The sequence below is a fragment of the Typopeltis vanoorti genome, chromosome 8 (assembly GCF_054136105.1).
Source record: "Typopeltis vanoorti isolate ZY-2024b chromosome 8, IOZ_Tvanoo_1.0, whole genome shotgun sequence".
Lineage (NCBI taxonomy): Eukaryota > Metazoa > Arthropoda > Arachnida > Uropygi > Thelyphonidae > Typopeltis > Typopeltis vanoorti.
The window spans coordinates 71,483,029-71,496,140 of NC_143556.1; the positions used below are offsets into that span (position 1 = coordinate 71,483,029).

Here is a 13,112-nt window from a genome sequence, read left to right on the forward strand (position 1 = left end):
ATAGCACTGAGAGTAATCTAAGCCTTTTCCTCCAGCTAAGAAGATTACTAGAAGTATTTCTAAGACATAGATTACTTCAGAAATAGCAACAGAAGCATAAGTAGAAGTAAAAATATTTAGATTATTTTAAGAAAAAGAAACTAAAATAATACTACTGAACTTTCTTTTGTGTGGTATGCATATAAACAATTTTATGTGGTGAAAATATAGCATAGTATTTCTAAAATTTCAAATCATTTCAGCAGACAGTAGAACAGCTGTTTTAGATTGCAAAGAAATAGTACAGAATTAGAAGCTTCAGGGCACAACAATATTATTGTCTTATTTCTTTTGTCGAAACGGTAAAATTAAGTAATAGATTTTGAATACTGTCTGGAAACGTTTACGAACCTGTAGAAATTTAGAGTGGTTATGTAATTGAATTCCAGGAGAGGATAAGGATGGGGGGGGGTAAGCATTAGAAAATCTTCAAAATGAGCATAAATTTTGAATCATTCTGTATATGATATCCTTCATATTATATTTTCAACATATCTACGGTGGTTACGCACAGGATATTATAGTAATGTGTGCATCCTACAAAAAAAAAAAAAAAAGAAAAAGAAAAGGCGAAGAATCCCTGCTAAAACATCATTGGATATAAATTTTTGATACTAAAAAGATTCACAATCGGAAACCGAGTTATGCAATATAACATCGTTTTGTTCATACAACAAAACAAAAAAAAAATTTGTTTCTAAAACTGGAATGTGATGATCCATGTAACGGTATTTTGCTAGGAAAGAAAGCAAAAGCTCATATTTATTTCAATAAATATTATTTAAAAATATAAATATGACATAATATGTTCAATGCAAACATGGAAAATTTGCGAAAAAAGTTGTTTCTATATTGGAACAACCAGTGCAACTGTTCCGTTGCAGTGATTTGAAGAATAAATTTATAATACAGCAGAACAATACAGCAACTTTGCTACTACTAAATAAATTCATTGCAAAGGCTGATCGATGGTCATTTCAGGATTAATTATTTTCGCACATGTCAAATTCATTTCAGTTTTTGGAAAAGAAACACAATAAATCATTTTAGAGGCAAAAAAGTCAAATATTTTAGGACAGTAAAGAAAATTCCAAGTAAAACAGTGTGTGTAAAGACAGGTGACACAAACTATTAGTCAAGCACTAACAGTTAATCCACGAATGGCTCTAAAATAGCCATAAAGGGATTAACGGCAGAGGGAGGTAATGGCATGATAAAAGGTACAATGCTGAAGAAGTTTTGATCCATGTAGAACGCTATGGTGGGCTGGATATTTCATCCACCTCAGCCAGTAGGAAGGTTAATGGCTTGAAAATGTCATCTGAAAGTTCAATATTTTCTTCTCTCATGGTTATGTTATAGAAATGAAAAAACTAAATTAGAAGTGAATATCACAATCACACAGTTTGCAACAGATTAAGTATACAAAGATTTCTTATTTAAACACTAGGGCACTATGCCCCCCCCCCCCCCCAGTGCCTACGGCACCCAACCCCCCCATGTTCCAGACTGGTAGGCCGGTTCTCCTCGAATTCTGATGATTCGAAAGGGGGGAGGGGGTTCTGGCGCCTATGCCGCCCAACCCTCTGAGTTCCGGACTGGTAGGCTGGTTCTCCTTGAATTCTGATGACTCAACACTCAGGGTAGCTCCTGAGTTCAAAATGTTTCAAATAACTTGACAAAAAACGTGCCACAAAAACTGGACATAAAAGCATTACATAAAAGGCTTATCATTTTATTATCATTTTATATATATATATATAGGGTAGATTTCTAATTACAAGAAAGAAAGAATGCAGTTTTTTTTTTGCTATACATTTAGAAAATGTTTACGTACATGATAAATAATAAAACCAAAAGTTATCCTTCCTTTCTTATTTATTTATTTAATCAAAATTGGTCGCTGCTATAAAAATTATGCAAGATAATCTGATATCCTACAAATGTCCTTAACAAAACCATCATAGATAATCTTATGTCCATCAATTCAATCCTGTATTCTGTTTTTAACCAATTTTTCCAACACTTTGAGCACAACTGCAGATATATAGACCAGTTTGTAATTGGAAACATCTGTTCTAGAACCATGCTTGTAGAGAAGTTTTTTTTTTTTTCCCACTCCTTAGGAACCTTCCCCACTGCAAGACTTTCATTAAATAACCGGGTCAAGGACATGGTTAATTCTTTAAAAATACGTGGCGATATGTCATCCATTTCCACAGTCTTATTAACATCTAATCCAAGCAACACTTGATACACTTGATTCTTCACCTTTAATTTTCTTAATCCTTGCTTCTCTTCTATATGGTGCACCACATTATTCACACCTCTATGATATACACTGATGAAGTGTTCTTTAAATAATTCCACTATATCATTTGTTATGGTTGCTCTGCTACCATAGCTATCCACAAGACGTCAGATATTATTAAGCCTTTGACCTGCCCGTTTTTGGGCTTCTGACAGTGGGTTAAAAAACTTACCTATTCAGTATGTATTTGGGACATTTGTGTTTTGCAGAATCATACTCAGTGTTAACTATCACTTGGTCGATTAATGGGTTAGTATGGAAGGTGAAATTTGAAAAGAATTTCGCTTGTTAAACTCAGACTGGTTTTGACCTTCTTATTGAGGTCTCTTCAGTGAGAGCCAGACACAGAAAGATACCAAAGTTAACTGTTAAACTTTCTGACATGATGGATAAGAGACCACAGGTCTGCAAAAAAATTGCTAGATTAAGGGTAACGAGCACTTGTATCACCTGTTCTAGACTATCTGGCAGCAAGTTTTTTTTTTCTCCTTTTTTTTTAAAAAAAAAAACAAAACATCTGTTCAGTTCAGTTTTTTAAAATATTTGTCCTGAGATATTCATTTGTTATAGCCTACCATTAGTTAGTATACTATAAGACATCAGATATTATTGAGCCTTTGGCTTGCCTGGGCTTCTGACAGTGGGTTTAAAAAAATTATGTATTCAGTAAGGATCTTGGACATTTATGTTTTGCAGAATCATACTCACTGTAGTCTACTACTTGGTGGATTAATAGGTTAGCATGGATGTCAGAATTTGATAAGAATTTTGCCAGCCTTTTGCATAGGAAAGTTTTGATCTCAGGGATACTAACTTCTCATTGAAGTTGTACATTTATTAGAAGTATACAAGTAGTGTTGAATGCTATTCGTAAACATTTGTTTTGAATTATCTGTAGTTTGTTAATGTTTGAATCTGCTATGTGACTTCTGGCCATCAAGCCATGCATCAGGACCGATCTTTGATCAGTAACTTATATAGGAGTGGTTGAAGCTCTGTGCTTAGTCAGCTACATCATTTAAGTAACAGTGATAGCTATCCTGTTGCCCTATTTGCTTATGAGCAGACCTGATCTACATGAGTTATGAAACGAAGCCCTTTATCTAGTTGTACTTCAACTAGATAAAGGGCTTATTAGTAATCTTGTTATTACTAATTGCTACGAAATGGATACTCATCCTTTGCAGATAACTCTTCTTGTAAATAGCATTATAGTGTTTTTTTGCATCGACAGCAGTTCACCATATTTTGAATGATTGTTCTAATTCTGAGATTGTATTTTGTCGTTTTTCATTTGCTAATCTAGGTTGAAGGGAATAAACCATCATCATCATCATCAAATTCCTGACATTTACCATCAAGGGATGTACAGGATATGATAGTACTACATGAAAAATTTACATCATTACTAACTTCCTACCTATAATTTTCTGCTAAATCAATATTCTACCTGTCAAAGCTACAACATTGTCACATCTTATATTTATATATCTATCTTCTAAGGCACTTTTTACTGTATCAATCCACCTATATCTTGGTCTTCATCGACTAATCGATGAGTCTTGATAGGCTTTGTGTTTCTTAGGAAGAACCTTCCACGATGAGTCTTTTGACTCCATGGAGGCCTGAATAATAATAATAATAATCAAAATAGTACAATACAAAGTAAACTTTTGCTGGAGATTATATTCTCATAAACTCTTGATCACTTTCAGAACATTTTGAATTTGTAAGAGAAGTGGTATTTTGCTTCTTGGCTATAAAACAATAATGGATATTACTATCTTTTTGTAGATTTTGGACCTAATATACCTGTATGGGCTCTTAGAGCAATACCAGCCTTTTTTGGAAGTTTATTGATTCCAACTGTGTACCATCTTGTAACAGAATTAGGTCTTACACATAGGACAGCTGTATTAGCAGCATCATTGGTTATATTAGGTAAGTTTTCATTCTTTCTCTCATAGCATTATCTAAGTAGCATATGATATTAATTTATGTTAGCATTATGAGTGATCAGAACATGTGAATGTTTTTATTACCAACTAGCCTTGGCTGGCCGAGTGGATAGACATTGCTCACCAATTAACAGCCTTTGAGGCAAATCTCACTTCAACATAGATGTTGGTTAAAATAGTTATAAGACAGTAGATGATTCACTTCTCCAGATGTGAAACTGCACTGCTGCCTGTTTATTAGAAACCTGAAGTTAGAGACATGAAAAAGTTCCATATTTAGTTAGAGTGTATGGTTTCTAGATTAGCACTTTGCCAGGCTCATAATCTTGTAAATAAAATGCTTCTGAGTACAGTAATTTACCATTTATCTGACCTTCAAAATAACAAAAACCTTCAACTAATCAACCATTGCATGTCAACTGATTTCTCTGTAGAGCACTATGTAATAGTACTTCAATTATTTGAACTTGCCATTCTGATAGTTGAAGGGTTGGATAAATGGTAGATTACTGTACTAGGAGAAAATCTGTCACATTATAAGTATAATATCACTTCAGTGTTATAATTTGATTGTGGATGTTTTCTGAACTTTGGTTATGTGCTGGAGAAAGGTACATATCTATTCGATTATTATTATCATTTTTTAGTGCACACCTTGAAGGGATGTACCAGATATCACAACATTCTAACAGCAGTTGAGATACAGTGTCTTCCAAATTGGTCTGTTATGTCACTCATCACTCTTAATTGTATATTTTATAGGTGGATGTATATCCCACTATGGCATGGAGTTTGTGAAAGTCCTTAGGTGGTAGAGTCTTTTTCACCCAGTGTCAGATAACCACCCTGCTTTTTTAGATGTCTGAAATGGCTTGGAAAAAAAGTATAATGTTTGGTCTCTAGAGTAGGGAGAACTAGACTTTAACCCTTAATCCACTCATGACATTGAAGTGTGTAATAAGTTTATAGGCTTTCATGGGTGGGGTTCACATAAAAAAAAAAACATACCTGGTCTTCCTCTGGGATTTTCTCCCTTGCCAGTTTGTTTATCTTTCATTTTCCATTCTGTTCAGCTGGACAGAATGATAAATGAAAGATTTCTATAGCATCTTATATTAGCTCTGCTCACATTATAAGCACTAATATATAGTGATTATAATGCATTATTAGCACTAATATATTAGTTTTTAATATTTCTGACATTGATTTTATTTGTTTATTTCTACCTTTTTCTCCAAATCCTTGTATCTCTGTTCTCCACTCTTTGATCAGCTGTTTCAACTACTCTCTGAAGTTAAGATTGATTTTTGAACACCATTTTGTATGCTGCTATTTTGTTCTTTTGACTGATTCCTCCCATGCTCCATGTAAATAGAGTCATCCTTCTTGTATTCCCATGATTTTTTGACAATTTTTGTAAAATAAAACAAAAATCTGGTCTCGGCAACCCTTGTTCGTTATTCCCTAATTTTCCTTTAAACAGTTTTGCATGAAATATGAATGAGAATATCAAAGACATAGTTGAATATAATATGAATGATAAAGTGGCATTGTAGAGTGAAATAGCACACTTATAAGCAAAGTCCTCCACAGAACAAAATGTGAGCTTGATTGACTTGAGAAGTGACTGGCATGTGGTATAGCAGGGAGAAGAATGAAAGGAAAAATGAGCAGGAAGAGTATAAGACAGCAAGAAACTGAGAATAAGGAGAAAGAGTATTATGTGGAGATTTTATGATAATAAGTATAAAATATGCTTATTATCATTATTATATGCTAACTGCTGAATATGTATTATTCAGCAGTTAGCATGAAGAACTGGTGACACCCTTTCTCCTTGAATGGTGTCATCCATACTGTGTGCATAAGTATAAAGGGGAAAGGCTGAAATAAGCCAGTGTAGAATGTCAGCATTTTGCTAGACAGTGCAAGTTATTTACCAGAAAAGTCTGTCATCAAATTCCTGATTTTCTCTCTCTCTCTCTCTCTCTCTCACACACACACACACACACACAAGGGGAGGGGTATATAGCTACTATGATAATATTATGTAATAAAGTTTACGTTATTACTAACTTGCTATTGACAGTTTTCTTTCAAATTATTCTGTTATCTTTCAAGACTCTGATTATTATTATTAGTAGTAGTAGGAGTATTCCTATGAACATTATTATACAGCTCCATGGAGTCAGAAGTCTCATCATGGGAGATTCATTATTCACACACTAACGATCATTCACACAAAACTCATTCATTGATGAAGCACCCACAACCACTTATGGCATCCCATTCCAACCACTCATCATTCACAAGATGTTTTAGCAAGAAGGGAGAGAACAAGGAGTCACCAGTGGAAGGTGTGTAAGCGTGTAGTTAGCAATGGTGTTAAGTACTGAAAAATATCTTCAGTGTCAAGCCTATAAAACCCCTTTAATAACTTAAATACATCTGTCACATATCCTTCAAATTCCTTCTTAATATTTTCATTTTAAGAAGGAATCTGACATTGTTAGCATATAAGTAAGTGTAAGCAGAGGTAATCTAAGGGGTTACCCTTAGATGACAAAAAGATTAACAAAAACACTCGATTGTTGCTGGATGGCAGGGAAAAGTGGAAGATGAAGAATATATGGATTAGTGCAATCAGAAGTGCAATAGAAGACCAAAACATAGGATCTTACATTGGCTGATAGGTGAAAAAGAGGACACATGATAGTAGCATTTAAGTTATTAAAGAGGTTTTATATGATTGACACTGAAGACATTTTTTAGTACCTAAGCTATTGCTAACCACACCAATGAGGCTGTCTGTTTATTCCCCTAATTTTTCTTGGAATTCTCATATCTGTGATGTCCAAGTTTTGGAATAAGAGAAATCACTCATGTTTTGACTGATTTCTCACTTATTCCATATAAATTTATTCAGTTGACACCCCACTTGCATATTCTGTTCTCTATTTCCATGTTTAACCCTTTGAGCAGTGATTTAAATATATATATATATATATATATATATATATATATATATATATATTTGGATGAAATATATAAAATGATCAGGAATGGGAAACCGAAGCAGCCATTAAAAGAATAAAGGATAGGAAAGTTCCAGGAGTGGATGATATTCAAGGAGAGTTACTGAAGGCATTGGGAAAGGAAGGAATAAAACTTCTATCCATCATCTTTAATAGAAGTCTGGAGGAGGATATAATACCTAAAGACTTCGTCAGATCTATTTTTATTCCTATTCCCAAGACTACAGGAACAATGGATTGCAACAAGCACAGAACTATCAGCTTTATCAGCCACGTTGCAAAAGTCCTAATCAACATAATGTATAGAAGAATGGACCAGATGATAGAGAGGGAATTAAATGAAGCACAGTTTGGTTTCAGGAGAAACGGGGGAACCAGGGAAGCTATCACAACACTGTGGATATCGGGGGGGAAAGAATGATCGAGTGCAATAAAGATTTATATCTGTGCTTTGTGGACTATGGAAAAGCTTTTGATAATGTTAATCACTCTGTTTTATTTGATATTTTGCATAAAATAGGAATAGATTATGAGAATTTTGTTCAGAATATACAAAACTCAAGAAGCCAGGGTCAGATTTGAAGTAGAGGATACTGAATGGATCCCCATAAGAAAGGGTGTGGGTTGTTCCCACTCCTTTTTAATGTCTATAGTGAATGGATGATGAGGAAGGCCTTGGGAGGTCTGAAGGATGGAATAAGGATAAACGGACACCTGATAAATAATATAAGATATGCAGATGACATTGTACTTATGAGCGAAACAGAGGAAGGCTTGCAAAGAATTTTGAACAGACTGAACAGGGTTGGAAATGAGAGATATAAAATGAAAAAAAAAAAAGTGATGAAAATTTCAAGGAAAGGAAATGATGGGATGGAAATCATTTTGAACGGAGAAAGAATAGAAAATGTAAAAAGTTTTGAATACCTTGGGAGTTGGATAACAGAAGACAGTAGATTTAATTATGAAATTAAGAACAGAATTAAAAAAGCAAAAGCAGCATTTTTCCAAATATACCACATATTAGGAAACAGAAATCTGAACAAACAGTTAAAAGTAAGAATCCTCAAGACAGTGATCTGGAGCGTGGGGACGTATGGATGTGAGTCCTGGACGATCAATAAGGAGATGAGTGACCGATTGAATGCATTTGAAATGTGGTGCTTGAGAAAAATGGATCGTATCAGCTGGACTGAAAGAGTGAGCAATGAAGAGGTTCTTAAAAGATTCAAAATGAAAGGAGACTATATGGCTACTAGTATCCGAAGAAGAAAAATAGTATTTGCAGGACATTTGATGAGGGGTTCTTCTGGAGAGCTTCCCAGAATAGTATTGCAGGGGATGGTGGAGGGAAAGAGAGGAAGACCCTGACTACAATGGAAAGACAACATCAAGGATTGGATGGGCATGCTTTCAGAAGCAAGAGATAGAGAGGCATGGAAGCAGACTGTTCATCAGCTGCAACCCTCTTAAAGAGGAGGCCACAGGATTAGATTATATATATATATATATATATCTATCATCTTCTCTGGTCTTCATACTTACTCTGGATATCAATATATGACAAAAAAATTGGGAAGGTTGCTAAGATAGTACAGCACCCTCCCCCCCCACCCCCATTGTAAAAATTTAAAAGCTGATGTTAATTAATATTTAAAAAAGATCCAAGGAAGACCAAGGTTTAGGTGGATTGATTCAGTCAGAAGTGCCCTAAAAGAAGGAAATGTTAGATATGATAATATTGAAGTGCTGTCAAATAATAGACTGATTTGGAGGAAAATTGTTGATAGGAGATTAATAATAATATAAACTTAATGATGCATTGCTTTCATAATAGCCTGAACACCCCTTGAAGATATATATATATATATATATATATATATATATATATATATATACACACACACACACACACATATATATTCATTTTTCTAAATTAACTGACTTAAACCCGAGAATTATAACACAATGACATATATTTGAAAAAAACGCAACATGTTTCGTCAAAAATGACTTCTTCAGGCGATAAGAACATAGAAAAGATAATAAGAGACACTTAAATTAACATTGACACACTCCAAAGCTATACAATTACAAAGTCATAATATTCGACTGTAAATTACAGTTATGAGCTTGAACTACAGTCCGAGTTAATGTTCTATTGTTGTGCACCTGTGCGTGTGTGGAATCACGCGATCTCCAGTATCTAATAATAGAGTTGAAAGAGTCAGCCAAATTATAGCTAAGATTATTATTCAAATGCAAAGGGTCTAAGGTGATTTCCCTTGACTCGACAATGCGGCGCTCTATTTCATCATGGCAGACGTGTAGGTTTGAAGTCAATGTCCAATTTATTTCATGTTGGTGGCCTTCGTTGTTCGTGTTTGTTGAAAGCAGGACATGGCCCGACAGAGCAGTTGCTCTGGTTCTCTTATAAGCAATGTCTCTCTGATGCTCTTCGAGACGTAGTAAGATAGATTTCTCTGTCTGCCCATAGTAAGGCTTTCCGCATTCACAAGTGACCTTGTATACACCTGGGAATTGTAGAAGGTTGTGAGGTTGTTTATAGTTCTTGAAGCGTGATATTATTTTTGGCAGAGTCGAGAAGCACGTTTTTATGTTAAACTTCTTTAGAATTCTGCTCAGCTTTTTGGATAGTGTGCTGATATATGGCAAGACGATATGACCTTTGGAGTCGTCCTGTGTCTCTACGTTGTTACGTTGACGTCGGGATAATTGGTTGTTAATACTTTTTAGAGAGTAGCCATTGTTTTTAAAGGTCCATTTAAGATGTTGTAGTTCCTTTTTCAGTTCTTCTTCATCTGACAGTACAGATCTTGCACGATTCGCTAGAGTTGATATAATACCCAACTTTTGCGCTGGATGGTGATGGGAGGACGCATGCAAATATCTGTCTGTGTGTGTTGGCTTTCTAAAAATAGAGACTTTAATTGATTCAGGCGTCTTGGTGAGTTTAACATCTAGGAAGCAGATGGAACTATTTTCTTCAATCTCCATAGTCAATTTTATATCTTGATGATGACGAGGTTTAATTTGCCATCCTCACAAAAATTCTGCTTATGCTTAAATAGCTAAAATATTTTGCTTGTACTGCATGTTCTCAGGTTGTAGCTGATGTTTTTTTATGTTTGTGCCTATTTTTGTAGGCATTTTCTTTTTACTACTGATTTTCATGCCAATTTTTTTTCAGCATTTGTTCAGTTTACTTAAGGAATCCTGCAGACTTCTGCTGAATTTAACATCATCTGCATAAACTAAAGAGCTGAAATTAACATATCTAATTATGATATTAGATTTAATGCCATTTTCCTTCATAATGTGATCTGTAGATTATAAAATAACTTGATTATTATCAAGCAATACAACTATATACGATATGATAGTGACCTTTAAGTTAGTTATGGGATTCTATCAGATTAACACAGAATAAATGATAAAAAGAACCAATGTTAAGGTGCGAAGAACGAGAGGCCATCCCTGGAAGTTGAATAAAGATGTGGTGAGGAGTAGATTTTTTATGTGGAGAGTCACTGGTGGGTGGAATACATTGCCTGGGTGTGTTGTGAATACAGGTAGTGTAAATAACTTCAAAGTCCATTATGATAGATATTGATGGTTGAGTGGGTCTCCCATATGAGTCTGTGGACTGCATGGAAGTTGCCATCATCATCATCAAATTCCTGCCATGTACCCTCAAGGGATGTACAGGATATGATAGTACTACATGAAAAATTTGCATCATTACTTCCTATCCACAATTTTCCTCCAAATCAGTCTGTTACTTGTCAAGACTCTATCGTCTAAGGCACTTTGTACAGTATCAATCCACCTATGTCTTGGTCTTCTTCTGGGTCGTTTTCCTGCCAACCTGGAAGAGAACACTTGTTTTGCTAATCTTTCCTTGCCCATTCTGTTTAAGTGCATCCAGGAATGTGTTAGCAGAGCTAACACATTCCTGGATGCTGACAATGTCAAGTTATTTCCTAATATCCTGGATTTTAATATGATATTGCCATTGATGCCATCTGTTCACACTGCTAATCTTTCTCAGGATTCTCATATTTGCGATCTCTAGTCTTTGGTCAAGTGTTTTACTTCTGATCCAGCTCTGAGATCCATAAGTTAAAACTGGTTTGAACACTGTCTTGTATACGGCTAATTTAGTGTTCCGACTAATTTCTCTTTTATTCCATATGAATTTATTCAATTGACTTCCTACCATACCAGCATTGTTGATTCTGTTGTCTATTTCTGTATTTAATTTACCATCTTCACTAAAAATCGTGCTAAGTAGCTGAAATGTTTTACTTATTCCACAGGTTCTCCGTTCACAACACATTTGACATTTTCAATGATTATGCCTATTTTCATTGTCTTTGTCTTTTTATTGCTGACCTTCATACCATATCTATTACAACAGCTATTCAATTTAGTCAGAGAATCTTGCAGACTTGTAGCGGATTTATTTAGAAGTATAACATCATCCGCATAAAGCAAAGAGCTGACATTAACATCTCCAATTTTGATATCAGGTTTAATACCACTTTCCTTCATAATGTGATCCACATAGATAATGAATAACAGAGGGGATAATGTACATCCTTGTCTCACACCAGAATTAACATTAAACCATCTTCCTGTACTTCCTTCAATTCTAACTGCTGACTTACAACTCAAATAAGGACTAAGTATTGCTCGATATAATGCCCTATTGACACCATATAACTGTAGCATATTGAATAGCTTCTCTCTTGGCACCTTGTCATATGCCTTTTCCAAATCGACTAAACTTAAATACAGATCTTTGTTATATTCCCATGATTTCTCCACTATTTGTCATAAAGTGAATATCTGATCCTGACAGCCTCTATTTGACCTGAATCCAGCTTGTTCTTTACCAAGCTTTTCTTCCACAATTCTTCTCAACCAGTTTCTCAAGTATACTGGCATAAATCTTACCAGGAACAATCAGTATAGAAATACTTCTGTAATTCTCACAATCAGTTTTATTTCCCTTTTTATATATGGTACTATGAGAGCTCTACTCCGATCATCTGAAATTCGTCCTTCTGTCCAGGCCCTCTGAACTATGCAGTGTAGCCACTGTAAAACTTTTATACCTCCTATTTGAGCATTTCTGGTTTAATATCATCTACTCCAGCTGCCTTTCCACATTTCAGACTTTTGATGGCTTTTTCTACTTCAAGCATGGATATGTATTCCTGATTGCATGCCTGGTGTGTGTTTTTTATCACTGTGCTGTCATCACTGCTAGTTTCATTTAGCAATTTTTCGAAGTATTTACTCCATACTTCAAGGATATCTTTTTCTCCAGTTTTCATATCACCTTTATCATCTCGAACTCCTTTTACAGCACTCTTTACTCCATTTTTGAGTGTCTTCACCAACCTCCAAAATATCTTGCCACCTTCTTGATATTTATTTTCTGTTTTTGACAAAGTCCTCCCATGACTTTTGTTTAGTCAGTTTTACACAGTGTTTAGCTTTCTTACATTTGTCTCTGTATTCTCTAAGAGCACAAGCTGACTTATTTGCCAGGAACTTTTGATATGCTTTCTTCTTTTCCTTCACTGCTTCTTTAACTTCCTGTGTCCACCATGGAGTTCTAATTTTTCTATCCTTGCAAACAACTTCACCACATGCCTCTCTAGCTGAATCAATCAGGGTTTTTCTTCAAGGCTTGCCACTGAATCTCCAAGGTTTGGTTGCTGTTCTCAAACTCTTTCA

The 13,112-nt window shown here is 34.9% G+C and overlaps 1 protein-coding gene across 1 annotated transcript in view; it reads left to right on the top strand.

Annotated features, from left to right (window-relative positions):
• The window catches only part of rt (Protein O-mannosyltransferase rt), a 375,338-nt gene that overhangs the window by 60,565 nt on the left and 301,661 nt on the right, over positions 1–13,112 (top strand). Inside the window, exon 5 of the mRNA XM_090396396.1 lies at positions 4,145–4,291. Coding sequence (XP_090252522.1) covers positions 4,145–4,291 — 147 coding nt within the window. The remainder of the gene's footprint in view (positions 1–4,144; positions 4,292–13,112) is intronic.